The sequence below is a fragment of the Nerophis ophidion genome, linkage group LG28 (genome assembly GCF_033978795.1).
Source record: "Nerophis ophidion isolate RoL-2023_Sa linkage group LG28, RoL_Noph_v1.0, whole genome shotgun sequence".
NCBI lineage: Eukaryota > Metazoa > Chordata > Actinopteri > Syngnathiformes > Syngnathidae > Nerophis > Nerophis ophidion.
This window is the reverse complement of record NC_084638.1, coordinates 3,862,036-3,888,054: the sequence shown is the minus strand read 5'-3', so window position 1 is coordinate 3,888,054 and position 26,019 is coordinate 3,862,036. Positions and strand designations below refer to the sequence as shown.

The window sequence follows — 26,019 nt, the reverse complement described above, 5'->3', positions numbered from 1 at the left end:
AAGAAATCTGCGTTCAAAGGATTCCGGCTTATTAGTGATTCCCAAAGCCCAAAAAAAGTCTGCGGGCTATAGAGCATTTTCCGTTCGGGCTCCAGTACTCTGGAATACCCTCCCGGTAACAGTTCGCGATGCCACCGCAGTAGAAGCATTTAAGTCTCACCTTAAAACTCATTTGTATACTGTAGCCTTTAAATAGACTCCCTTTTTAGACCAGTTGATCTGCCGTTTTTTTCTTTTTCTTCTATGTCCCACTCTCCCGTGTGGAGGGGGTCCGGTCCGATCCGGTGGCCATGTACTGCTTGCCTGTGTATCGGCTGGGGACATCTCTGCGCTGCTGGTCCGCCTACGCTTGGGATGGTTTCCTGCTGGGGACTCTCGCTGCTGTGTCTTGGATCCAAAGATGGACTCTCGCGACTGTGTTGTATCCATTGTGGATTGAACTTTTACAGTATCATGTTAGATCCGCTCGACATCCATTGCTTTCCTCCTCTCTAAGGTTCTCATAGTCATCATTGTCACCGACGTCCCACTGGGTCATTATTGTCACCAATGTCCCACTGGGTGTGAGTTTTCCTTGCCCTTATGTGGGCCTACCGAGGATGTCGTGGTGGTTTGTGCAGCCCTTTGAGACACTAGTGATTTAGGGCTATATAAGTAAACATTGATTGATTGATTGATATATATATATATATATGTATATGTATATATATGTATATGTATATATATATATATATGTATGTATGTATGTATGTATGTATGTATATTACCCAAACCGGGTGGCATTTGTGAATCTTCAGCACCTAAAATAAACAGGTGTGTCCCTTTCCAAATCATGTCCTATCAGCAAAATCTTATTACATTTTGGAAAAAAATTGTTTGATAACTAAATATGCAAAAACTACAGTCTTAAAATATAGTTTCATAATAATATAACAATGTTTATATAGAGATAAATACCTTACTACCAATGGAAGAATGCAGATCCAATACTTGTCTCCCTGTGACCTTTGGTCTGACAGGCCATTGTGTTTTTCTCCCGAGGCAAGACAACAGTTACGTCACACCTGCGTTTGAAGATTATCGATGACGTCACCACGGGCGGAAGTTGCGCGGCGCAGTGTGTGCGCAGGCTGGCACGGCTAAGGACAGGAGTCACCAGGCTGCTCACATTAAAACAAAAAAACAAAAAACAACACCCTTGGCGTCCAACAAACGACCATTACATCGGAATATGGATGACGACGTGTTGACGACTCTGAAACTGTTGATAATAGGCGAGAGCGGAGTGGGGAAGTCCAGGTTTGTTGTCTCTTCAGCTAGCTAGCTAGCCCGCTAGCTTAGCCTGCTCAGTTTGTTGACGTTGTTGTGTAAAGTTTTATTAGCGCTGTTTTTCCCAACAGCAGATTCGACACACACTTGTTATGATTAAATCACGATCGACGTGTAATTATAAACATATTTGATTTTGCTTTTACTTCCTCCCTCGTTTGTTTTGGAAGTCTCCTGTTACAATAGAAAGTGTTATGTCAACTATTTCAAAAGCTATTTTATTTTTTTAAACAGTCTTCTCCTGAGATTCACCGAGGACACTTTCGACCCAGAACAGTCTGCTACAATAGGTTTCCTTTCCTCACACAAACTTCTCCATTATTGTGTCAATTACTTCTAAAATAAATGTTTTAATCTTTAAGGTGTGGATTTCAAAGTGAAGACACTATCTATTGATGGGAACAAAGCCAAACTCGCCATATGGGTAAGACAAGATCATGAAGTTGTTGTCATTTGGGTTATTTCGAACAGGAGCGTGAAGGAAAAACACGCTGCAGTGCCACTTCTGTCCAGTTGATGGAGACATAGCACTACTCCAAATAATAGAGCATGACTTCTATAGGGGTGTCCAAACTTTTTCCACTGTGGGCCACACACTGAAAAATAAAATCACACTGGCGCCATTCTGATATATTTAGTCTTCAAATATAATACTATATACTATAAATTAAATCTATATCAATCAATAAATCAATGTTTACTAATATAGCCCTGAATCACAAGTGTCTCAAAGGGCTGCACAAGCCACAACGATATCCTCGGCTCAGATCCTACTTTAGGGCAAGGAAAAACTCAACCCAATGGCACAATGAGAAACCTTGGAGGGGACGCAAATGCATAATGTGTGAGTCCAGTCCATAGTGGATCTAACATAATAGTGTGAGAGTCCAGTCCATAGTAGATCTAGCATAATAGTGTGAGAGTCCAGTCCATAGTGGATCTAGCTTAATAGTGTGAGAGTCCAGTCCATTGTGGATCTAACATAATAGTGTGAGAGTCCAGTCCATAGTGGATCAAACATAATAGTGTGAGAGTCCAGTCCATAGTGGATCTAGCTTAATAGTGTGAGAGTCCAGTCCATAGTGGATCTAGCATAATAGTGTGAGAGTCCAGTCCATAGTGGATCTAACATAATATTGTGAGAGTCCAGTCCATAGTGGATCTAGCATTATGGTGTGAGAGTCCAGTCCATAGTGGATCTAGCATAATAGTGTGAGAGTCCAGTCCATAGTGGATCTAACATAATAGTGTGAGAGTCCAGTCCATAGTGGATCTAACATAATATTGTGAGAGTCCAGTCCATAGTGGATCTAGCATAATAGTGTGAGAGTCCAGTCCATAGTGGATCTAGCATAATGTGAGAGTCCAGTCCATAGTGGATCTCACATAATGTGAGAGTCCAGTCCATAGTGGCTCTAGCATTATGGTGTGAGAGTCCAGTCCATAGTGGATCTAACATAATAGTGTGAGAGTCCAGTCCATAGTGGATCTAACATAATATTGTGAGAGTCCAGTCCATAGTGGATCTAGCATAATATTGTGAGAGTCCAGTCCATAGTGGATCTAGCATAATAGTGTGAGAGTCCAGTCCATAGTGGATCTAGCATAATGTGAGAGTCCAGTCCATAGTGGATCTCACATAATGTGAGAGTCCAGTCCATAGTGGCTCTAGCATTATGGTGTGAGAGTCCAGTCCATAGTGGATCTAACATAATAGTGTGAGAGTCCAGTCCATAGTGGATCTAACATAATATTGTGAGAGTCCAGTCCATAGTGGATCTAGCATAATATTGTGAGAGTCCAGTCCATAGTGGATCTAGCATAATGTGAGAGTCCAGTCCATAGTGGATCTCACATAATGTGAGAGTCCAGTCCATAGTGGCTCTAGCATTATGGTGTGAGAGTCCAGTCCATAGTGGATCTAGCATAATAGTGTGAGAGTCCAGTCCATAGTGGATCTAACATAATATTATGAAAGTCCAGTCCAATGTGGATCTAACATAATATTGTGAAAGTCCAGTCCATAGTGGATCTAACATAATATTGTGAAAGTCCAGTCCATAGTGGATCTAACATAATATTGTGAAAGTCCAGTCCAATGTGGATCTAACATAATATTGTGAAAGTCCAGTCCATAGTGGATCTAACATAATATTGTGAAAGTCCAGTCCATAGTGGAGCTAGCATAATAGTGTGAGAGTCCAGTCCATAGTGGATCTAGCATAATAGTGTGAGAGTCCAGTCCATAGTGGATCTAACATAATAGTGTTAGAGTCCAGTCCATAGTGGATCTAACATAATAGTGTGAGAGTCCAGTCCATGGTGGATCTAGCATAATAGTGTGAGGGTCCAGTCCATAGTGGATCTAACATAATAATGTGAGAGTCCAGTCCATAGTGGATCTAACATAATAGTGTGAGAGTCCAGTCCATAGTGGATCAAACATAATAGTGTGAGGGTCCAGTCCATAGTGGATCTAACATAATAATGTGAGAGTCCAGTCCATAGTGGATCTAACATAATAGTGTGAGAGTCCAGTCCATAGTGGATCAAACATAATAGTGTGAGAGTCCAGTCCATAGTGGATCTAACATAATAGTGTGAGAGTCCAGTCCATAGTGGATCAAACATAATAGTGTGAGAGTCCAGTCCATAGTGGATCTAACATAATAGTGTGAGAGTCCAGTCCATAGTGGATCTAACATAATATTGTGAGAGTCCAGTCCATAGTGGATCTAGCATAATAGTGTGAGAGTCCAGTCCATAGTGGATCTAGCATAATGTGAGAGTCCAGTCCATAGTAGATCTCACATAATGTGAGAGTCCAGTCCATAGTGGCTCTAGCATTATGGTGTGAGAGTCCAGTCCATAGTGGATCTAACATAATAGTGTGAGAGTCCAGTCCATAGTGGATCAAACATAATAGTGTGAGAGTCCAGTCCATAGTGGATCTAACATAATAGTGTGAGAGTCCAGTCCATAGTGGATCTAACATAATATTGTGAGAGTCCAGTCCATAGTGGATCTAGCATAATAGTGTGAGAGTCCAGTCCATAGTGGATCTAGCATAATGTGAGAGTCCAGTCCATAGTGGATCTCACATAATGTGAGAGTCCAGTCCATGGTGGATCTAGCATAATAGTGTGAGGGTCCAGTCCATAGTGGATCTAACATAATAATGTGAGAGTCCAGTCCATAGTGGATCTAACATAATAGTGTGAGAGTCCAGTCCATAGTGGATCAAACATAATAGTGTGAGAGTCCAGTCCATAGTGGATCAAACATAATAGTGTGAGGGTCCAGTCCATAGTGGATCTAACATAATAATGTGAGAGTCCAGTCCATAGTGGATCTAACATAATACTGTGAGAGTCCAGTCCATAGTGGATCAAACATAATAGTGTGAGAGTCCAGTCCATAGTGGATCTAACATAATAGTGTGAGAGTCCAGTCCATAGTGGATCTAACATAATATTGTGAGAGTCCAGTCCATAGTGGATCTAGCATAATAGTGTGAGAGTCCAGTCCATAGTGGATCTAGCATAATGTGAGAGTCCAGTCCATAGTGGATCTCACATAATGTGAGAGTCCAGTCCATAGTGGCTCTAGCATTATGGTGTGAGAGTCCAGTCCATAGTGGATCTAACATAATAGTGTGAGAGTCCAGTCCATAGTGGATCAAACATAATAGTGTGAGAGTCCAGTCCATAGTGGATCTAACATAATAGTGTGAGAGTCCAGTCCATAGTGGATCTAACATAATGTGAGAGTCCAGTCCATGGTGGATCTAGCATAATAGTGTGAGAGTCCAGTCCATAGTGGATCTAGCATAATGTGAGAGTCCAGTCCATAGTGGATCTCACATAATGTGAGAGTCCAGTCCATAGTGGCTCTAGCATTATGGTGTGAGAGTCCAGTCCATAGTGGATCTAACATAATGGTGTGAGAGTCCAGTCCATAGTGGATCAAACATAATAGTGTGAGAGTCCAGTCCATAGTGGATCTAACATAATAGTGTGAGAGTCCAGTCCATAGTGGATCTAACATAATATTGTGAGAGTCCAGTCCATAGTGGATCTAGCATAATAGTGTGAGAGTCCAGTCCATAGTGGATCTAGCATAATGTGAGAGTCCAGTCCATAGTGGATCTCACATAATGTGAGAGTCCAGTCCATAGTGGCTCTAGTATTATGGTGTGAGAGTCCAGTCCATAGTGGATCTAACATAATATTGTGAGAGTCCAGTCCATAGTGGATCTAGCATAATAGTGTGAGAGTCCAGTCCATAGTGGATCTAGCATAATAGTGTGAGAGTCCAGTCCATAGTGGATCTAACATAATATTGTGAGAGTCCAGTCCATAGTGGATCTAGCATAATGTGAGAGTCCAGTCCATAGTGCATCTCACATAATGTGAGAGTCCAGTCCATAGTGGCTCTAGCATTATGGTGTGAGAGTCCAGTCCATAGTGGATCTAGCATAATAGTGTGAGAGTTCAGTCCATAGTAGATCTAACATAATATTCTGAGAGTCCAGTCCATAGTGGATCTAACATAATATTGTGAAAGTCCAGTCCATAGTGGATCTAGCATAATAGTGTGAGAGTCCAGTCCATAGTGGATCTAACATAATAGTGTGAGAGTCCAGTCCATAGTAGATCTAACATAATATTCTGAGAGTCCAGTCCATAGTGGATCTAACATAATATTGTGAAAGTCCAGTCCATAGTGGATCTAGCATAATAGTGTGAGAGTCCAGTCCATAGTGGATCTAACATAAAATTGTGAAAGTCCAGTCCATAGTGGATCTAGCATAATAGTGTGAGAGTCCAGTCCATAGTGGATCTAACATAATAGTGTGAGAGTCCAGTCCATAGTGGATCTAACATAATAGTGTGAGAGTCCAGTCCATAGTGGATCTAACATAATAGTGTGAGAGTCCAGTCCATAGTGGATCTAACATAATATTGTGAAAGTCCAGTCCAATGTGGAACTAACATAATATTGTGAGAGTCCAGTCCATAGTGGATCTAACATAGTGAGAGTGGGGTTGTACGGTATACCAGTACTAATAAAGTACACGGTAAAACCAAATACTTTGCTTCATTCTTCAAAAGAAAGATTGACAAATAATGGTGTCCTTGTTTTTATAGATTTTTTCTAAAATCATGCCTCTCTATCCGTAGGACACAGCTGGTCAGGAAAGGTTTCGCACGTTAACACCCAGCTACTATCGGGGCGCGCAGGGTGTCATACTTGGTAAGAACTGATTTATATCTCCTTGTATGCATTTGTTGTCGTAATATGTAACACACACACACACACACACACACAAAGCTGCTTTTGTTTGAAATAAATGACACTGTTCATTATTATTAGACTCCTCGTTGCTTTCTGATGTTCTTCATAGGACGTCCCGAAATGGCAGCTGTTCAGTAATCAATTGTACAAAAATAATGAGGGATGTCAATCTTTGGGCACTAACTGATTTAATCCAATTCTTTGGGCGACGATTCGATTCAGAATCGATTCTCACCAACGTGTTACTTGATATAATATTCATCATGAAACCTTTTCAAGGTAGGTTACAGGTTAGAAAACCTTTTTTCTGGTTGCATGGAGATGGCCTTAGTACCTCTTTTTTTAAATAGTTTCTTATAAAATTAAATAAATAAATATATATATATATATATATATATGTATATACATCTGTATACATACATATAGAATACATATATATTTTTTCTATATGTATATATATTTATTTACACACATATATATATATATCCATCCATTTTCTACCGCTTGTTCCCTTTTGGGGTCGCGGGGGGCGCTGGCGCCTATCTCAGCTACAATCGGGCGGAAGGCGGGGTACACCCTGGACAAGTCGCCACCTCATCACAGATATATATATATGTATATACTATATATATATTTTTTTCTATATGTATATATATTTATATCAATCAATCAATCAATGTTTATTTATATAGACCTAAATCACAAATGTCTCAAAGGACTGTACATACCATTACGAGTACGACATCCCACATAAGGGCAAGAAAAACTCACACCCAGTGGGACGCTAGTGACAATGATGACTATGAGAAACCTTGGAGAGGACCTCAAATGTGGGCAACCCCCCTCTATATACATATATATGTATATATATTTTATATATGTATGTATATATGTATATGTAGTATATATATATATATATATATATATAGGAGTCTTGTTCACGAGTGAGGGAAGAGTGGATCGTGAGATCGACAGGCGGATCGGTGCGGCGTCTTCAGTAATGCGGACGTTGTACCGATCCGTTGTGGTGAAGAAGGAGCTGAGCCGGAAGGCAAAGCTCTCAATTCACCGGTCGATCTATGTTCCCATCCTCACCTATGGTCATGAACTTTGGGTCATGACTGAAAGGATAAGATCACGGGTACAAGCGGCCCAAATGAGTTTCCAGGTCTCTCCCTTAGAGATAGGGTGAGAAGCTCTGACATCCGGGAGGAACTCAACGTAAAGCCGCTGCTCCTCCACATGGAGAGGAGCCAGATGAGGTGGTTCGGGCATCTGGTCAGGATGCCACCCGAAGGCCTCCCTAGGGAGGTGTTTAGGGCACATCCAACCGGTAGGAGGCCACGGGGAAGACCCAGGACACGTTGGGAAGACTATGTCTCCCGGCTGGCCTGGGAACGCCTCGGGATCCCCCGGGAAGAGCTGGACGAAGTGGCTGGGGAGAGGGAAGTCTGGGCTTCCCTGCTTAGGCTGCTGCCCCCGCGACCCGACCTCGGATAAGCGGAAGATGATGGATGGATGGATGGATGGATATATATATATATTTAAATACACACACACATATATATATTTGTGTCTGTATGTATTTATGGTTTATATTTATACATATGTATGTGCATTTATGGATTATATATAAATATATATATATATAAAAATGTATGTATATGTATAATTTTTCTAATACTTCCAGTTTTGAAAGGTAGGAATACATTTAGATTGCGGTTCAAAAGGAATCAAGGTTAGGATGTAAATTACATTTTTTAAATCAAGTCAAACACATGGCATGCTTGCTCACTCCGCAATACATTCGTTAGCATAATAAAGTCAAGCTGAAAGAACATTTTTTTTACGTTTTTTTTTCTTCTGGGCTTTAGTGCGCTCCGGTGTTTAAGCCGCACCCACCAGATTTCAGACAATATTTTTACATATTTAGTCGCAGAAATAATTTGTAAACGTATTCCCTAATTGTTTCAACCGATGCAGGTAACACGGCAGTAAAACGGCAGATCAAACAAAACAGAAGTCATCGTCATGGACCCACGAGCTGTGAAAGCTAGCTCTCTTTTATCCTGCACCACAGCCAGCTAATGCAACAACATTTTGTTGTTATCTGTACTGTAAAGTTCAAATTTAAATGAAAATAAAGTAAGTCTAAGGCTAATTGGCTAAACAGACTCAATAACTCCACTGTGACGTCCTGGTGAATTCACGAAACTGAAAACAAAACAGAAAGAATGTCATTCTAAGTTAATGCTGCTAACACTATGGACTAACACTTCCGGGTCAAGGTACGAAACAGGAAGGACATTGTCAGACAGCAGCACTGGCACTGATGGAACTCGTCCAAAATACATGACACGCCTCTCCAGTGGCTTTGTCGGCGTAACATTAAAGTTATTTATTGAATACAAATAAATAAATATGGCTACGAGCGAAAAAAAGGTCCATAAATTATCCGCACCTTTTCATTAGCCGCAGGGCTCAAAGTGTTGGAAAAAAGTAGCGGCTTATAGTCATTAAAATAGGATGACGTGTCCTATGTCATGTTGTGTTCATTTAGAATTTAGGTTGCATGTTTTCAATGTTTGTGCAGCCATAATGTACAGTATTATTTTTGGCATATCAATACTGTCAGTACGACATGACGATGAATTTTTTTAACATTGTTTATCTGGTTTTTTTTTTGGTTTGTTTTTACAGTATACGATGTTACCAAGCGGGACACCTTCACCAAGCTGGAAAACTGGCTGAACGAACTGGAAACCTACACAACTCGCAATGATATCGTCAAGATGCTCGTTGGGAACAAGATCGATCGGGTGAGTGCGATCCAGGGCTGGGCGATACAGCCTTTTATTAATATCTCAATATTTTTTAGGCCATGTATCTCCATATTTTTGTCTCAGCCTTGAATGAACACTTGATGCATATAATCACAGTGTTATGATGATTCTGTGTGTCTACATTAAAACATTCTTGCATTGATATATGCTCATTTTAAACTTCCATGCAAATTACAACTAAGTCAATTGACCAAAAGTGTATTTATAAAACAGTTATTAAGCAGTGGCACAAACATTCATGTCATTTCCAAAACAGAAAGTGCAAGATTGTCAGAAAAAAACAAGCTATTAGTGCACTTTTGTGCATGATGTCACACAGATGACATATCAAAACAACACTAAATTAAAGTGCACTTTTTGTACAATTACAATAGGTTAAAACAAATGAAGTGCACTTTTGTGCGTGATGTCACTAATATGTCATATCCAAACAACACTAAAGTAAAGTGCACTTTTTGTACAGAACGCCACTACAATAGGTTAAAACAAATAAAGTGCACTTTTGTGCGTGATGTCACTAAGATGTCATATCCAAACAACACTAAATTAAAGTGTACTTTTGTGCGTGATGTCACTAAGATGTCTTATCAAAACAACACTAAATTAAAGTGCACTTTTTGTACAGAACGCCACTACAATAGGTTAAAACAAATGAAGTGCACTTTTGTGCATGATGTCACTAATATGTCATATCCAAACAACACTAAAGTAAAGTGCACTTTTTGTACAGAACGCCACTACAATAGGTTAAAACAAATAAAGTGCACTTTTGTGCGTGATGTCACTAAGATGTCATATCAAAACAACACTAAATTAAAGTGCACTTTTGGTACAGAACGCCACTACAATAGGTTAAAACAAATGAAGTGCACTTTTGTGCATGATGTCACTAATATGTCATATCCAAACAACACTAAAGTAAAGTGCACTTTTTGTACAGAACGCCACTACAATAGGTTAAAACAAATAAAGTGCACTTTTGTGCATGATGTCACTAAGATGTCATATCCAAACAACACTAAATTAAAGTGCACTTTTGTGCGTGATGTCACTAAGATGTCTTATCAAAACAACACTAAATTAAAGTGCACTTCTTGTACAGAACGCCACTACAATAGGTTAAAACAAATAAAGTGCACTTTTGTGCATGATGTCACTAAGATGTCTTATCAAAACAACACTGAATTAAAGTGCACTTTTTGTACAGAACGCCACTACAATAGGTTAAAACAAATAAAGTGCACTTTTGTGCATGATGTCACTAATATGTCATATCCAAACAACACTAAATTAAGGTGCACTTTTTGTACAGAACGCCACTACAATAGGTTAAAACAAATGAAGCGCACTTTTGTGCATGATGTCACTAAGATGACATATCCAAACAACACTAAATTAAGGTGCACTTTTTGTACAGAACGCCACTACAATAGGTTAAAACAAATGAAGTGCACTTTTGTGCATGACGTCACTAATATGTCATATCCAAACAACACTAAATTAAAGTGCACTTTTGGTACAGAACGCCACTACAATAGGTTAAAACAAATGAAGTGCACTTTTGTGCATGACGTCACTAAGATGTCTTATCAAAACAACACTAAATTAAAGTGCACTTTTTGTACAGAACGCCACTACAATAGGTTAAAACAAATAAAGTGCACTTTTGTGCATGATGTCACTAATATGTCATATCCAAACAACACTAAATTAAAGTGCACTTTTGGTACAGAACGCGACTACAATAGGTTAAAACAAATAAAGTGCACTTTTGTGCATGATGTCACTAAGATGTCATATCAAAACAACACTAAATTAAAGTGCACTTTTTGTACAGAACGCCACTACAATAGGTTAAAACAAATGAAGCGCACTTTTGTGCATGATGTCACTAAGATGTCTTATCAAAACAACACTGAATTAAAGTGCACTTTTTGTACAGAACGCCACTACAATAGGTTAAAACAAATGAAGTGCACTTTTGTGCATGATGTCACTCAGATGACATATCAAAACAACACTAAATTAAAGTGCACTTTTTGTACAGAACGCCACTACAATAGGTTAAAACAAATGAAGCGCACTTTTGTGCATGATGTCACTAAGATGTCATATCAAAACAACACTAAATTAAAGTGCACTTTTTGTACAGAACGCCACTACAATAGGTTAAAACAAATAAAGTGCACTTTTGTGCATGATGTCAATAAGATGTCTTATCAAAACAACACTGAATTAAAGTGCACTTTTTGTACAGAACGCCACTACAATAGGTTAAAACAAATAAAGTGCACTTTTGTGCATGATGTCACTAATATGTCATATCCAAACAACACTAAATTAAGGTGCACTTTTTGTACAGAACGCCACTACAATAGGTTAAAACAAATGAAGCGCACTTTTGTGCATGATGTCACTAAGATGACATATCCAAACAACACTAAATTAAGGTGCACTTTTTGTACAGAACGCCACTACAATAGGTTAAAACAAATGAAGCGCACTTTTGTGCATGATGTCACTAAGATGTCATATCAAAACAACACTAAATTAAAGTGCACTTTTTGTACAGAACGCCACTACAATAGGTTAAAACAAATAAAGTGCACTTTTGTGCATGATGTCACTAAGATGTCCTATCAAAACAACACTAAATTAAAGTGCACTTTTTGTACAGAACGCCACTACAATAGGTTAAAACAAATAAAGTGCACTTTTGTGCATGATGTCACTAATATGTCATATCCAAACAACACTAAATTAAAGTGCACTTTTTGTACAGAACGCCACTACAATAGGTTAAAACAAATAAAGTGCACTTTTGTGCATGATGTCACTAAGATGTCATATCAAAACAACACTAAATTAAAGTGCACTTTTTGTACAGAACGCCACTACAATAGGTTAAAACAAATGAAGCGCACTTTTGTGCATGATGTCACTAAGATGTCTTATCAAAACAACACTAAAGTAAAGTGCACTTTTTGTACAGAACGCCACTACAATAGGTTAAAACAAATAAAGTGCACTTTTGTGCATGATGTCACTAAGATGTCATATCAAAACAACACTAAATTAAAGTGCACTTTTTGTACAGAACGCCACTACAATAGGTTAAAACAAATAAAGTGCACTTTTGTGCATGATGTCACTAATATGTCATATCCAAACAACACTAAATTAAAGTGCACTTTTTGTACAGAACGCCACTACAATAGGTTAAAACAAATAAAGTGCACTTTTGTGCATGATGTCACTAAGATGTCATATCAAAACAACACTAAATTAAAGTGCACTTTTTGTACAGAACGCCACTACAATAGGTTAAAACAAATGAAGCGCACTTTTGTGCATGATGTCACTAAGATGTCTTATCAAAACAACACTAAAGTAAAGTGCACTTTTTGTACAGAACGCCACTACAATAGGTTAAAACAAATAAAGTGCACTTTTGTGCATGATGTCACTAATATGTCATATCCAAACAACACTAAATTAAAGTGCACTTTTGGTACAGAACGCCACTACATTAGGTTAAAACAAATAAAATGCACTTTTGTGCATGATGTCACTAAGATGTCTTATCAAAACAACACTAAATTAAAGTGCACTTTTTGTACAGAACGCCACTACAATAGGTTAAAACAAATAAAGTGCACTTTTGTGCATGATGTCACTAATATGTCATATCCAAACAACACTAAATTAAAGTGCACTTTTTGTACAGAACGCCACTACATTAGGTTAAAACAAATAAAGTGCACTTTTGTGCATGATGTCACTAAGATGTCTTATCAAAACAACACTAAATTAAAGTGCACTTTTTGTACAGAACGCCACTACAATAGGTTAAAACAAATAAAGTGCACTTTTGTGCATGATGTCACTAATATGTATTTCCAAACAACACTAAATTAAAGTGCACTTTTGGTACAGAACGCCACTACAATAGGTTAAAACAAATAAAATGCACTTTTGTGCGTGATGTCACTAAGATGTCTTATCAAAACAACACTAAATTAAAGTGCACTTTTTGTACAGAACGCCACTACAATAGGTTAAAACAAATAAAGTGCACTTTTGTGCATGATGTCACTAAGATGTCTTATCAAAACAACACTGAATTAAAGTGCACTTTTTATACAGAACGCCACTACAATAGGTTAAAACAAATAAAGTGCACTTTTGTGCATGATGTCACTAAGATGTCTTATCAAAACAACACTGAATTAAAGTGCACTTTTTGTACAGAACGCCACTACAATAGGTTAAAACAAATAAAATGCACTTTTGTGCGTGATGTCACTCAGATGTCATATCAAAACAACACTAAATTAAAGTGCACTTTTTGTACAGAACGCCACTACAATAGGTTAAAACAAATAAAGTGCACTTTTGTGCATGATGTCACTAATATGTCATATCCAAACAACACTAAATTAAAGTGCACTTTTGTGCGTGATGTCACTAAGATGTCTTATCAAAACAACACTAAATTAAAGTGCACTTTTTGTACAGAACGCCACTACAATAGGTTAAAACAAATAAAATGCACTTTTGTGTGGGATGTCACTCAGATGTCTTATCAAAACAACACTAAATTAAAGTGCACTTTTTGTACAGAACGCCACTACAATAGGTTAAAACAAATAAAGTGCACTTTTGTGCATGATGTCACTAATATGTCATATCCAAACAACACTAAATTAAGGTGCACTTTTTGTACAGAACGCCACTACAATAGGTTAAAACAAATAAAGTGCACTTTTGTGCGTGATGTCACTAAGATGTCATATCAAAACAACACTAAATTAAAGTGCACTTTTTGTACAGAACGCCACTACAATAGGTTAAAACAAATAAAATGCACTTTTGTGCGTGATGTCACTAAGATGTCTTATCAAAACAACACTAAATTAAAGTGCACTTTTTGTACAGAACGCCACTACAATAGGTTAAAACAAATAAAGTGCACTTTTGTGCATGATGTCACTAATATGTCATATCCAAACAACACTAAATTAAGGTGCACTTTTTGTACAGAACGCCACTACAATAGGTTAAAACAAATAAAATGCACTTTTGTGCGTGATGTCACTCAGATGTCATATCAAAACAACACTAAATTAAAGTGCACTTTTTGTACAGAACGCCACTACAATAGGTTAAAACAAATAAAGTGCACTTTTGTGCATGATGTCACTAATATGTCATATCCAAACAACACTAAATTAAAGTGCACTTTTGTGCGTGATGTCACTAAGATGTCTTATCAAAACAACACTAAATTAAAGTGCACTTTTTGTACAGAACGCCACTACAATAGGTTTAAACAAATAAAGTGCACTTTTGTGCATGATGTCACTAATATGTCATATCCAAACAACACTAAATTAAAGTGCACTTTTGGTACAGAACGCGACTACAATAGGTTAAAACAAATAAAGTGCACTTTTGTGCATGATGTCACTAAGATGTCTTATCAAAACAACACTAAATTAAAGTGCACTTTTTGTACAGAACGCCACTACAATAGGTTAAAACAAATAAAGTGCACTTTTGTGCATGATGTCACTAAGATGTCTTATCAAAACAACACTAAATTAAAGTGCACTTTTTGTACAGAACGCCACTACAATAGGTTAAAACAAATAAAGTGCACTTTTGTGCATGATGTCACTAAGATGCCATCAAAACAACACTAAATTAAAGTGCACTTTTTGTACAGAACGCCACTACAATAGTTAAAAACAAATAAAGTGCACTTTCGTGCATGATGTCACACAAGATATTTCAATCACTGTCAAATAAAAAGGAGCTGCATAATAAGCATCAAATAGTGTATGTCCTTCACTATGTGGTAGGTTCCTTCTGTTGTTGACTGTTTTTTCCATACAGTTTTGATCTGGAAATGGTTGCTTTGGGATTTTGTGGGTGATGTTGACGTGTGGAGTTTCACGCACTCTTCATTCTCTGGGAAAACTAAGGCCCGGGGGGCCACATGTGGCCCCTCAAGCCGTTCAAATTGGCCCGCCGGACATTCCAAAATATATTTTTTTAGATCTGTAAGATGGAAAGTGTAGCTGCCATTACGATGTGCACTTATGTTTTCTAATGACTGTACTAAGTCTTTCAAATGCTTGGATTCTGCGCTTTAGTGTGGTATACTAGTTACTATGGTCATCTAATTAGTTACTTTAGTAATCTAATTAGTTACTAAGGTAATCTAAGTCACAGCATCTCAGACCAGGCTTTGTGGCTTGGGAGCATTTCCACGTAGTGTTTCCAGAGCCTCAAGTGCGGGTGTCCGGGACAGACGAGGAAGTCGATTTTTACAATAAAGTTATAAAGTTTAGTGATGTATTACATAAATCCGATTGTAAGTGGGTTTTTTTACCCTTTGAGTTCATATTTCACTGTTTGTTGCATTTTTTTTGGCGTTTTCGCTTGTAAAATATGTCATGTTGTCAATATTCAGTGTTTTATCGTTCATAGTTAATATTGTAAATCCCACATTCTTTAGTGACATGTACATTCTAGATCGATGTTTACAATGAAGTTCTAAAGTTTAGTGATATATCACATATATCCGATTGTAGGTGTTTTTTTTTTACTCTTTACGTTCATATTTCAGTGTGTTTGTTGCATTTTTTTTTGCGTTTTTTCTTGTAAAATATGTCATATGTTGTCAATATTCAGTGTTTTATCGTTCATAGTTAATATTGTAAATCCCACATTCTTTAGTGACATGTTCGTTCTACGTCAATTTTTACTACAAAGTACTGAAGTTTAGTGATATATCACATATATGATTGGAGGTGGGGGTTTTTTTACCCTTTGTGTTCATATTTCACTGTGTTTGTTGCATTTTTTGTTGCGTTTTCGCTTGTAAAATATGTCATGTGTTGTCAATATTCAGTGTTTTATCATTCATAGTTAATAGTGTAAATCCCACATTCTTTATTGACATGTACATTCTAGGTCGATTTTTACAACAAAGTTCTAAATTTTAGTGATATTTCACATACATCCGACTGTAAGTGTTTTTTTTGTTTACACTTTGCGTTCATATTTCACTGTGTTTGTTGCGTTTTCTCTTGTAAAATATGTCATATGTTGTCAATATTCAGTGTTTTATCGTTCATAGTTAATATTGTAAATCCCACATTCTTTATTGACATGTACATTCTAGGTCGATTTTTACAACAAAGTTCCAAATACTAGTGATATATCACATATATCCAATTGTAAGTGGGTTTTTTACCCTTTACATTCATATTTCAGTGTGTTTGTTGCATTCAGTGTGTTTGTTGCATTTTTTGTTGCGTTTTAGCTTGGGGCGGTATAGCTCGGTTGGTAGAGCGGCCGTGTCAGCAACTTGAGGGTTGCAGGTTCGATTCCCGCTCCCGCCATCCTAGTCACTGCCGTTGTGTCCTTGGGCAAGACACTTTACCCACCTGCTCCCAGTGCCACCCACACTGGTTTAAATGTAACTTAGATATTGGGTTTCACTATGTAAAAAGCGCTTTGAGTCCCTAGAGAAAAGCGCTATATAAATATAATTCACTTCACTTCACTAAAATATGTCATATGTTGTCAATATTCAGTGTTTTATCGTTCATAGTTAATATTGTAAATCCCACATTCTTTATTGACATGTACATTCTAGGTCGTTTTTTACAACAAAGTTTTAAGTTTAGTGATATATCACATATATCCGATTGTAAGTGTTGGGTTTTTTTACCCTTTGTGTTCATATTTCACTGTTTGTTGCTTTTTTGTTGCGTTTTTGTTTGATTGTAAAATATGTTTTTGCTCTGGCGGGTGACTTTTCGAATGGGGCCACACATTAGCAGCTCCGCTACTTTTTGTAGCAACGCTTTTGCCGCATACTTGTAAAACATCTTAAAGCCAAACCACAATTCTTCATTCATTTGTTACCACACCGCGAGCATCGTAGCTAACTTTACCATGCCGCTACCAGAGTGTATGACGTTGCGCGCGCGACGGTATGTGACGTATGTAAGGAGGTGCGCTTGTTTTATGTCTCTGTGAGAAGGAGAGACGAGAACGAGTGAGAAGAGCCTGTAGTGTAATGCCCGCCGCTAAAAGAAACCGCGTGAGAACGTATACTCGAATATCACGATGTAGTCATTTTCTACAACCCGCGATATATCGAGTATATTTGACATGGACGTTTTTTTTATAATATCCACAAAGTTCAGTGGGCAGGTTGTGTTACGTGTGACCATGTCTTGTTGACAGTTTCTTTTGCACCATGACTAGGGAAGGTTATTTGTATTGGGTCATATACGTGAATGCTGCGCATGGCTGTATTTACAATACAACTAAAGATCATTGATCGTCATTTTGTGTATCGCACAGAGACAAACCCGCGATGTATCGAATATGTCGCTATATCGCCCAGCCCTAGTGTGATCCACCCCTCTGCCAGGGTGGTGCTCGTAGAGGTCGATGTGCATTGCAGTGCTTTATAAAGCATGTTGTTGCATTTGCTTTGCAGGATGACCATGAAGTGGACCGCAACGAAGGCCTGAAGTTCGCAAGAAAACACTCCATGCTTTTTATCGGTGAGTGTCCACGTTGGAGTTCAATCAGACGTCTCTTGATTTTGCAGGTGATATGTACATATATGTGTATACCATGGGTGTCAAACTCTGGCCCGCCGTGTAATTTCATTTGGCCCTTGAGGCAATATCAAATTAACATTAGAGCTGGCCCGCCAGGATTATACAGCGACAGTACCGTTTATACTCATACTCGCCAACCCTCCCGAAGGTCAGTGCCCCTCCCGAAAAACTCCCGGGGCAACCATTCTCCCGAATTTCTTTCTAGACAACAATATTGGGGTCGTGCCTTAAAGGTACTGTCTTTAGCGTTCTCCACAACCGGTTGTTACGTCCGCTTTTCCTCTATACATACAGCGTGCCGGCCAAGTCACATAATATATGTGGTTTGTACACACACACACACACAAGTGAATGCAAGGCATATTTGATCAACAGCCGTAACGGTCACACTGAGGGTGGCCGTATAAACAACTTTAACACTTAGATTAGATTAGATAGTACTTTATTTATTCCGTCAGGAGAGTTCCTTCAGGAAAATTAAAATTTTCAGCACAATCCCATTCAAGTTTAAACAAACATTACAGGGAGACAGAACAGGATCGCTGACGGGTCTGCCGGCTTCCAGCACCCCTTACAAAAAAGATGAGATAAAGGTAAACAAAGGGGGGGAGGGGGGGAGAAAAAAATAGAAGATTAAAATAAAATTTTAAAAATCGGTCTTTGCCTGGGCCCTGGAGAGGGGGTGCAGACTGAGGCCAAAGGAAAAAAACAAATAAATAAAAAAAAAAATAAAAAAACAACTCATAACCATGGTACACATCCCTCTTCCATGTGTGTAAGAGGGAAACATCAAAGAACACAGAGGACATTAAAGACATTAAAGCAGCAGATCCAACCAGACACTTCTACATACAGCTATGAATAAAAAGTAAAAGAAACATATCCACTGTGGTGGCCTCTGCGGTGTTCCACGCCATCGTCTGCTGGGGAGGAAGGAGCATGGCCAGAGACAGAAGCAGACCCAACAAAGCAACCAAGACAGCCGACTCCACTCTCGGCCAGTGTCCAGTCCGCATGGATGAGCGAGGATACGTCCAAGGAGACTGAGGTGTCCGACACCTGCTCACCCAGCCAAGACACCACGAAGCCTCTCCGTCCCAGCGTTCAGTGCTAGCTCTGCAGCCCTGTCCCCTCATCCGCATCTCCTACAGTCCCTCCAAACCGACTACGGTTTAGCAGAGACCCAGCAGCTGGTCTTAATGGCCAAAAGGCTCCCGGGAGACAGATCCAAAAGTCCACAAAAAAAGCACCACAGAGGTCACGAAAGTGCCACTCCTTGTCACACAGTCCCAAAGGGTCCTGGACCAAAATGCAAAAAAATATAATAACACATGAAAACAAGAGGGAAACCCAAAAGGATGACACAAGAGCACAGAGCTCCTGCCAACAGCAGCCACTACAGCAGCGCCATCTTGGGAAAAAAAAAAAAAAAAACTGTTACAAATATGCGCCACACTGTGAAGCCACACCAAACAAGAATGACAAACACAATTCGGGAGAACAACCGCACCGAAACACGATGCGAACACAACAGAAAAAGTACCCAGAACCCCTTGCAGCACTAACTCTTCCGGGACGCAACAATATCCACCCCCGCTACTACCAAACCCCGCCACCCCCCCAACCCCGACCACCTCGTTTTTTTATTTTCAAATTTATTAGCTAGTGGGAAACGTTTTTGTTGATATTTACATCAGAATGCTGCAAATAGAAAAGAGGCATTACGTGTTTTATTCAAATTTTATTTCTGCGATGTTTTTTCGTTTGTTTTTTTGAAAGTCGATTTTGCACTATTAGGTTGTATAAACATTGTTAAAGCAAATCAGTGTAACAAACTGAGCAATAATTAACGTTTTATTCATTCACTTTCTTTTGCTACTTCAAGGCTTGAATGTTTGATTCATCCCTTATTGTTATTTCACTTTCAAATGTATTATTGGCCTGTGGAAAAAGTTTATTTTGATATTTACCTCAGAAGGCTGCAAATAGAAAAGAGGCATTCTATTTGTATTTAAATTTTATTTGATATGCCATTGATATTTTTTAAATATTGTTATTATTTGAAACTCAATTTTGCATGTCACTATAAAGTTATATCAATCAATCAATCAATCAATGTTTACTTGTATAGCCCTAAATCACTAGTGTCTCAAAGGGCTGCACAAACCACCACGACATCCTCGGTAGGCCCACATAAGGGCAAGGAAAACTCACACCCAGTGGGACGTCGGTGACAATGATGACCATGAGAACCTTGGAGAGGAGGAAAGCAATGGATGTCGAGCGGGTCTAACATGATACTGTGAAAGTTCAATCCACAATGGATCCAACACAGTCGCGAGAGTCCAGTCCAGAGCGGATCCAACACAGCAGCGAGAGTCCCGTTCACAGCGGAGCCAGCAGGAAACCATCCCAAGCGGAGGCGGATCAGCAGCGCAGAGATGTCCCCAGCCGATACACAGGCAAGCAGTACATGGCCACCGGATCGGACCGGACCCCCTCCACAAGGGAGAGTGGGACATAGAAGAAAAAGAAAAGAAATGGCAGATCAACTGGTCTAAAAAGGGAGTCTATTTAAAGGCTAGAGTATACAAATGAGTTTTAAGGTGAGACTTAAATGCTTCTACTGAGGTGGCATCTCGAATTGTTACCGGGAGGGCATTCCAGAGTACTGGAGCCCGAACGGAAAACGCTCTATAGCCCGCAGACTTTTTTTGGGCTTTGGGAATCACTAATAAGCCGGAGTCCTTGCTTGTTTGGGTCCCTATTAAAAGGTTAATTTTTTCAACCCTGGCCCGCGGCTTTGTTCAGTTTAAAATTTTGGCCCACTCTGTATTTGAGTCTGACACCCCTGGTGTATTCAGTCGTGGTCAAAAGCTGACTTACACTTGTAAAGGATATAAGGTCATGGCTGTCTTGAGTTTCCAATCATTTCTACAACTCTTGTTTTTTTTTTTTGTGATAGTGATTGGAGCACATACTTGTTGCTCACAAAAAAACAATTCATGAAGTTTGGTTCTTTTCTGAATTTACTATGGCTCTACTGAAAATGTGACCTGGTTTAAAGTATACATACAGCAATGTTAATATTTGCTTACATTAATATTAATGTTAATATTTGGGGCGGTTTAGCTCGGTTGGTAGAGCGGCCGTGCCAGCAACTGGAGGGTTGCAGGTTCGATTCCCACTTCCGCCATCCCAGTATCTGCCGTTGTGTCCTTGGGCAAGACACTTTACCCACCTGCTCCCAGTGCCACCCACACTGGTTTGAATGTAACTTAGATATTGGGTTTCACTATGTAAAGCGCTTTGAGTCACTAGAGAAAAAGCGCTATATAAATATAATTCACTTAATTCACTTACATGGCCCTTGGCAAGTTTCACTGCAATAAGGCGCTTTTGGTAGCCATCCACAAGCTTCTGCTTGAATTTTTGACCACTCCTCTGTTAAGGTTTGCAGAGGGGAGATGACGGCAGACACCAGAGGGGCGGGTAACGTTCAATAATTTATTATATATATAGTCAATAACTGATAAACTAAGGAAATGGAGTGTGACAAAATCCAAGTGTGAGACTATGTGTGTGGTTAGCTGAAGTGTGTGTTACCAAGTGTGTTGAACGAGATACGAGGAAGTCCAGGGGAGAGAGAGAAGTCTAAAGGTCCGAGTCCAAAGCCAGGGAAGTCAAAGATCGAGGGAGGCAGTCCGAGTCCAGAGGGAGATTCGGGGAAAAGTGAGACGCACAGCTCACTTTCCAGGCGACGGAGGGTACTGCGGGGGAGGGGGTGACACAAGAAAACACACTGAGAACACACGGAAGGGCAAAAACATAAAGAGAGCAGGAACGCCAACTGAAAGACTATACTCCAGGTTGTGCGAGCTTATGAAGGCAGAACGTTCGTCCTAAGCAGGTGCGCTGATTACAGAGCTCCTGCAGCCGTGCGGGAGGCGCGCCTGCAGCGGAGAGCGCACAAATGGGTGAACGGCGGCGGCAAGAGTCTGAACCGTGACATCCTCTACACAAAATTGGTGCGGTTCGGCGAAATGTGTTGGTTTTCTGACACGGACTTGTTTCTTCAGCATTGTCCACATGTTTAAGTCAGGACTTTGGGACGGCCATTCTAAAACCTTAATTCTAGCCTGATTTAGCCATTCCTTTACCACTTTTGACGTGTGTTTGGGGTCCATTGTCCTGTTGGAATACCCAACTGCGCCCAATAACCAACCTCCGGGCTGATGATTTTCATTGTCCCATTTACTCTCTGTAAAGCACCAGTTCCATTGGCAGCAAAACAGGCCCAGAGCATAATACTACCACCACCATGTTTGACGGTAGGTTTGGTGTTCCTGGGATTAAAGGCCTCACCTTTTCTCCTCCAAACATATTGCTGGGTATTGTGGCCAAACAGCTCCATTTTTGTTTCATCTGACCACAGAACTTTCCTCCAGTAAGTCTTATCTTTGTCCATGTGATGTCAGATGAAACAAAAATCCCAGGAACACCATCCTACCATCAAGCCTGGTAGCTAGAAGCTTGTGGATGGCTACCAAAAGCGCCTTATTGCAGTGAAACACGCCAAGGGACATGTAAGCAAATATTAACATTGCCCAGCAGATTTGGTCACATTTTCAGTAGACCCATCATAAATTCATAAAAGAACCAAACTTCATGAATGTTTTTTGTGACCAACAAGTATGTGCTCCAATCACTCCATCACACAAAAAAAACAAGAGTGCTAGAAATGATTGGAAACTCGAGACAGCCATGACATTATGCCCTTTACAAGTGTATGTAAACTTTTGACCACGACTGTATACTTACATCCTCTATATAAAACCCTAATGGAGGTATTTGGATGTGTTTGGTTTTTTTGTGACTCTATAGACCGAATTGATCGGCTCCCATAGGTTCCATTCTAAGCGGACTTTTGATGGCATTTTTTAAATATTTAGAATGCATTTGAAAAAAATCAAATTAAAATAAATCCGCCGTCATGTCTTTTATAATGATTGTGAACAAAATGCAACATTCCCCCCCCCCCCCAAAAAGTCTAGTTCCTGTCAGGTTCAAACACTGATGACATCTATTAAACAAGACAAGACGCAAGGAATTAAACAGAGACATAATTAAATTTGGCTCAAATGAGGAGAGACGTCTGGACTGTACTCTTTGTACAGTCTCACCACGCTCTGACAAAAGATTGTACGCCGCCTCTTTTATTTGGGCTTTCCCTGATTACATGGCAACAGCTGTTTCTAAGGGACCGGCGGTCGTAAACAGCCACCACCTTTGCTTACACACAGTTCAACGAAAAGGTCGTAAAACAGTTCCTGTCCGCGTTGTAGTTCTCGGGTCTAGACAAAATCTCTCTGTGGATTACAATACATCAAAGAAACAGAACACCTTCATGTTGCTTCCCATCCTACACAGTGGAGTTTTACAAGCCTTCTTCTTGGTAGGATCAAGGACCTTTTTTCCTCTCGCTGGGAACTCATGGAAACAAACAGTTTTGTGATAAATTAGATACAATTATTTGTGACAGTTCTCCTTTAGGCTGTCCTCATGAAAACCCATTCTCCAGATGTAATGTGCATTTTGTCCAATCAGAAGGGGGGAAAAAAAGACACTGGAAGGAATTGAACACAAGAGAGTAAAGGACTTCATGTTTAAAAAGTATGAGATAATGTCGCCCATTTTTTTTAATGACACAACCCAAAGTGGTCAGTTTTAATCATCCGCACAAAAACTGAAGCCACAGTTTTTCCTAAAGCTCTGTTGTAATGGAAAAAAATAAGTTTGGTGTGGAAAAAAGGCCAAAATGCATTAGGAAATGTGTATTTAAAAAATATCAGTATTCATATTTAATTTTTCCTATGAGATCATTTAAAGGCTCAGGACGTTTTTGATGTTTTTTTGCCCATTAGAGTGGAAACTTTCCCTTCCTTTTGTTCATTTGTGGAAGCCTCTTGTCAGGTGCATGTCAGGTTTAAACACTGATGACATCTATTAAACCAGACAAGAAGCAAGGAATTAAACAGAGACAGAATTCAAATTTGGCTAAATTGAGGAGAGACGTGTGGGCCATTGTACAGTGTCGTCCCACGCCCCTGACAAAAGTTTGTACGCCGCCTCTTTTATTTGGACTTTCCCTGATGACATGGCAACAGCTGTTTCTAAGGGAGGGGGGTCGTAAACAGCCGCCGCCTTTGGTTACAGAACATTTCAAAGAAAAGGATGTAAAACACTTCAAAGAAGAGGTCCCTGTATGGGTAGTCAGGTCCTGCTTCCTCTTCGCTTGGTAGATCTCGGGTCAAGACAATATCTTGGGGCGGTATAGCTCGGTTGGTAAAGTGGTTGTGCCAGCAACTTTAGGGTTCCATGTTCGATCCCCTGCTTCCGCCATCCTAGTCACTGTTGTTGTGTCCTTGGGCAATACTCTTGACCCGCCGGCTCCCAGAGCCACCCACACTGGTTCAAATGCAACTTAGATATTGGCTTTCACTATGTAAAAGCTCTTTGAGTCACTAGAGAAATGCACTATATGAATATAATTCACTTCACTTAACACACCTGGTACCAACTGGGTCCTCATTTATACAGGCTTGTGTCATGTTCAAACACTGATGACATCTATTAAACAAGACAAGAAGCAAGGAATTAAACTGAGACAAAATTCAAATTTGGCTAAACTGAGGAGAGACGAGTGGGCCATTGTACTGTGTCGTCCCACGCCCCTGACGAAAGATTGTACGCCTCCTCTTTTTTTTGTACTTTCCCTGATGACATGGCAACAGCTGTTTCTAAGGGAGGGGGTTCGTAAATATTCGTCGCCTTTGGTTACAGAACAGTTCAAAGAAAAGGTCGTAAAGCAGTTCAAAGAAGAGGTCCTTGTAGGGGAGTTAGGTCCCGCTTCCTCTTTGCTTTGTAGATCTCGGGTCAAAACAATATCTTGTGGCGGTATAGCTCGGTTGGTAAAGTGGCCGTGACCTTGTACAGTGTCGTCACACGCCCCTGACGGAAGATTCTACGCCACCTCTTTTTTTTGTACTTTCCCTGATGACATGGCAACAGCTGTTTCTAAGGGAAGGGGGTCGTAAACAGCTATCGCCTTTGGTTACAAAACAGTTCAAAGAAAGGTCACTGTAGGGGAGTCAGGTCCCGCTTCCTCTTCGCTTTGTAGATCTCGGGTCAAGACAATATCTTGGGGCGGTATAGCTCGGTTGGTAAAGTGGCTGTGCCAGCAACTTGAGGGTTCCAGGTTTGATCACAGCCTCCGCCATCCTAGTCACTGCCGTTGTGTGCTTGGGGCAATGCACATGACCCACCTGCTCCCAGTGCCACCCACACCGGTTCCAATGCAACTTACATATTGGGTTTTCACTCTGTAAATGCGGTTTGAGTCACTAGAGAAAAAGCGCTATATAAATATAATTCACTTGACTTAACACACGTGGGCCCTCATTTATACAGGCACGTGTTAGGTTCAAACACTGATGACATCTATTAAACCAGACAAGAAACAAGGAATTAAACAGAGACCGAATTCAATTTGGCTCAATTGAGGAGAGACGTGTGGACACTGTACTCAGATATTGGGTTTCACTATGTATAAGCGCTTTGAGTCACTAGAGAAAAAGCGCTATATAAATATAATTCACTTGACTTAACACACCTGGGCCCTCATTTATACAGGCACGTGTCAGGTTCAAACACTGATGACATCTATTAAACCAGACAAGAAACAAGGAATTAAACAGAGACCGAATTAAATTTGGCTCAATTGAGGAGAGACGTGTGGACACTGTACTCAGATATTGGGTTTCACTATGTATAAGCGCTTTGAGTCACTAGAGAAAAAGCGCTATATAAATATAATTCACTTGACTTAACACACCTGG

At 39.7% G+C, this 26,019-nt stretch overlaps 1 protein-coding gene across 1 annotated transcript in view; it reads left to right on the top strand.

Annotated features, from left to right (window-relative positions):
• Window positions 1-1,096: 1,096 nt before the first annotated feature.
• The window catches only part of LOC133545611 (ras-related protein Rab-18-like), a 31,539-nt gene continuing 6,616 nt past the window's right edge, over window positions 1,097-26,019 (top strand). The window contains exons 1-6 of the mRNA XM_061891357.1: window positions 1,097-1,299; window positions 1,564-1,619; window positions 1,692-1,753; window positions 6,513-6,585; window positions 9,328-9,446; window positions 17,995-18,061. Of these exons, the coding sequence (XP_061747341.1) occupies window positions 1,232-1,299; window positions 1,564-1,619; window positions 1,692-1,753; window positions 6,513-6,585; window positions 9,328-9,446; window positions 17,995-18,061 (445 nt within the window). The 5' untranslated portion in view covers window positions 1,097-1,231. The remainder of the gene's footprint in view (window positions 1,300-1,563; window positions 1,620-1,691; window positions 1,754-6,512; window positions 6,586-9,327; window positions 9,447-17,994; window positions 18,062-26,019) is intronic.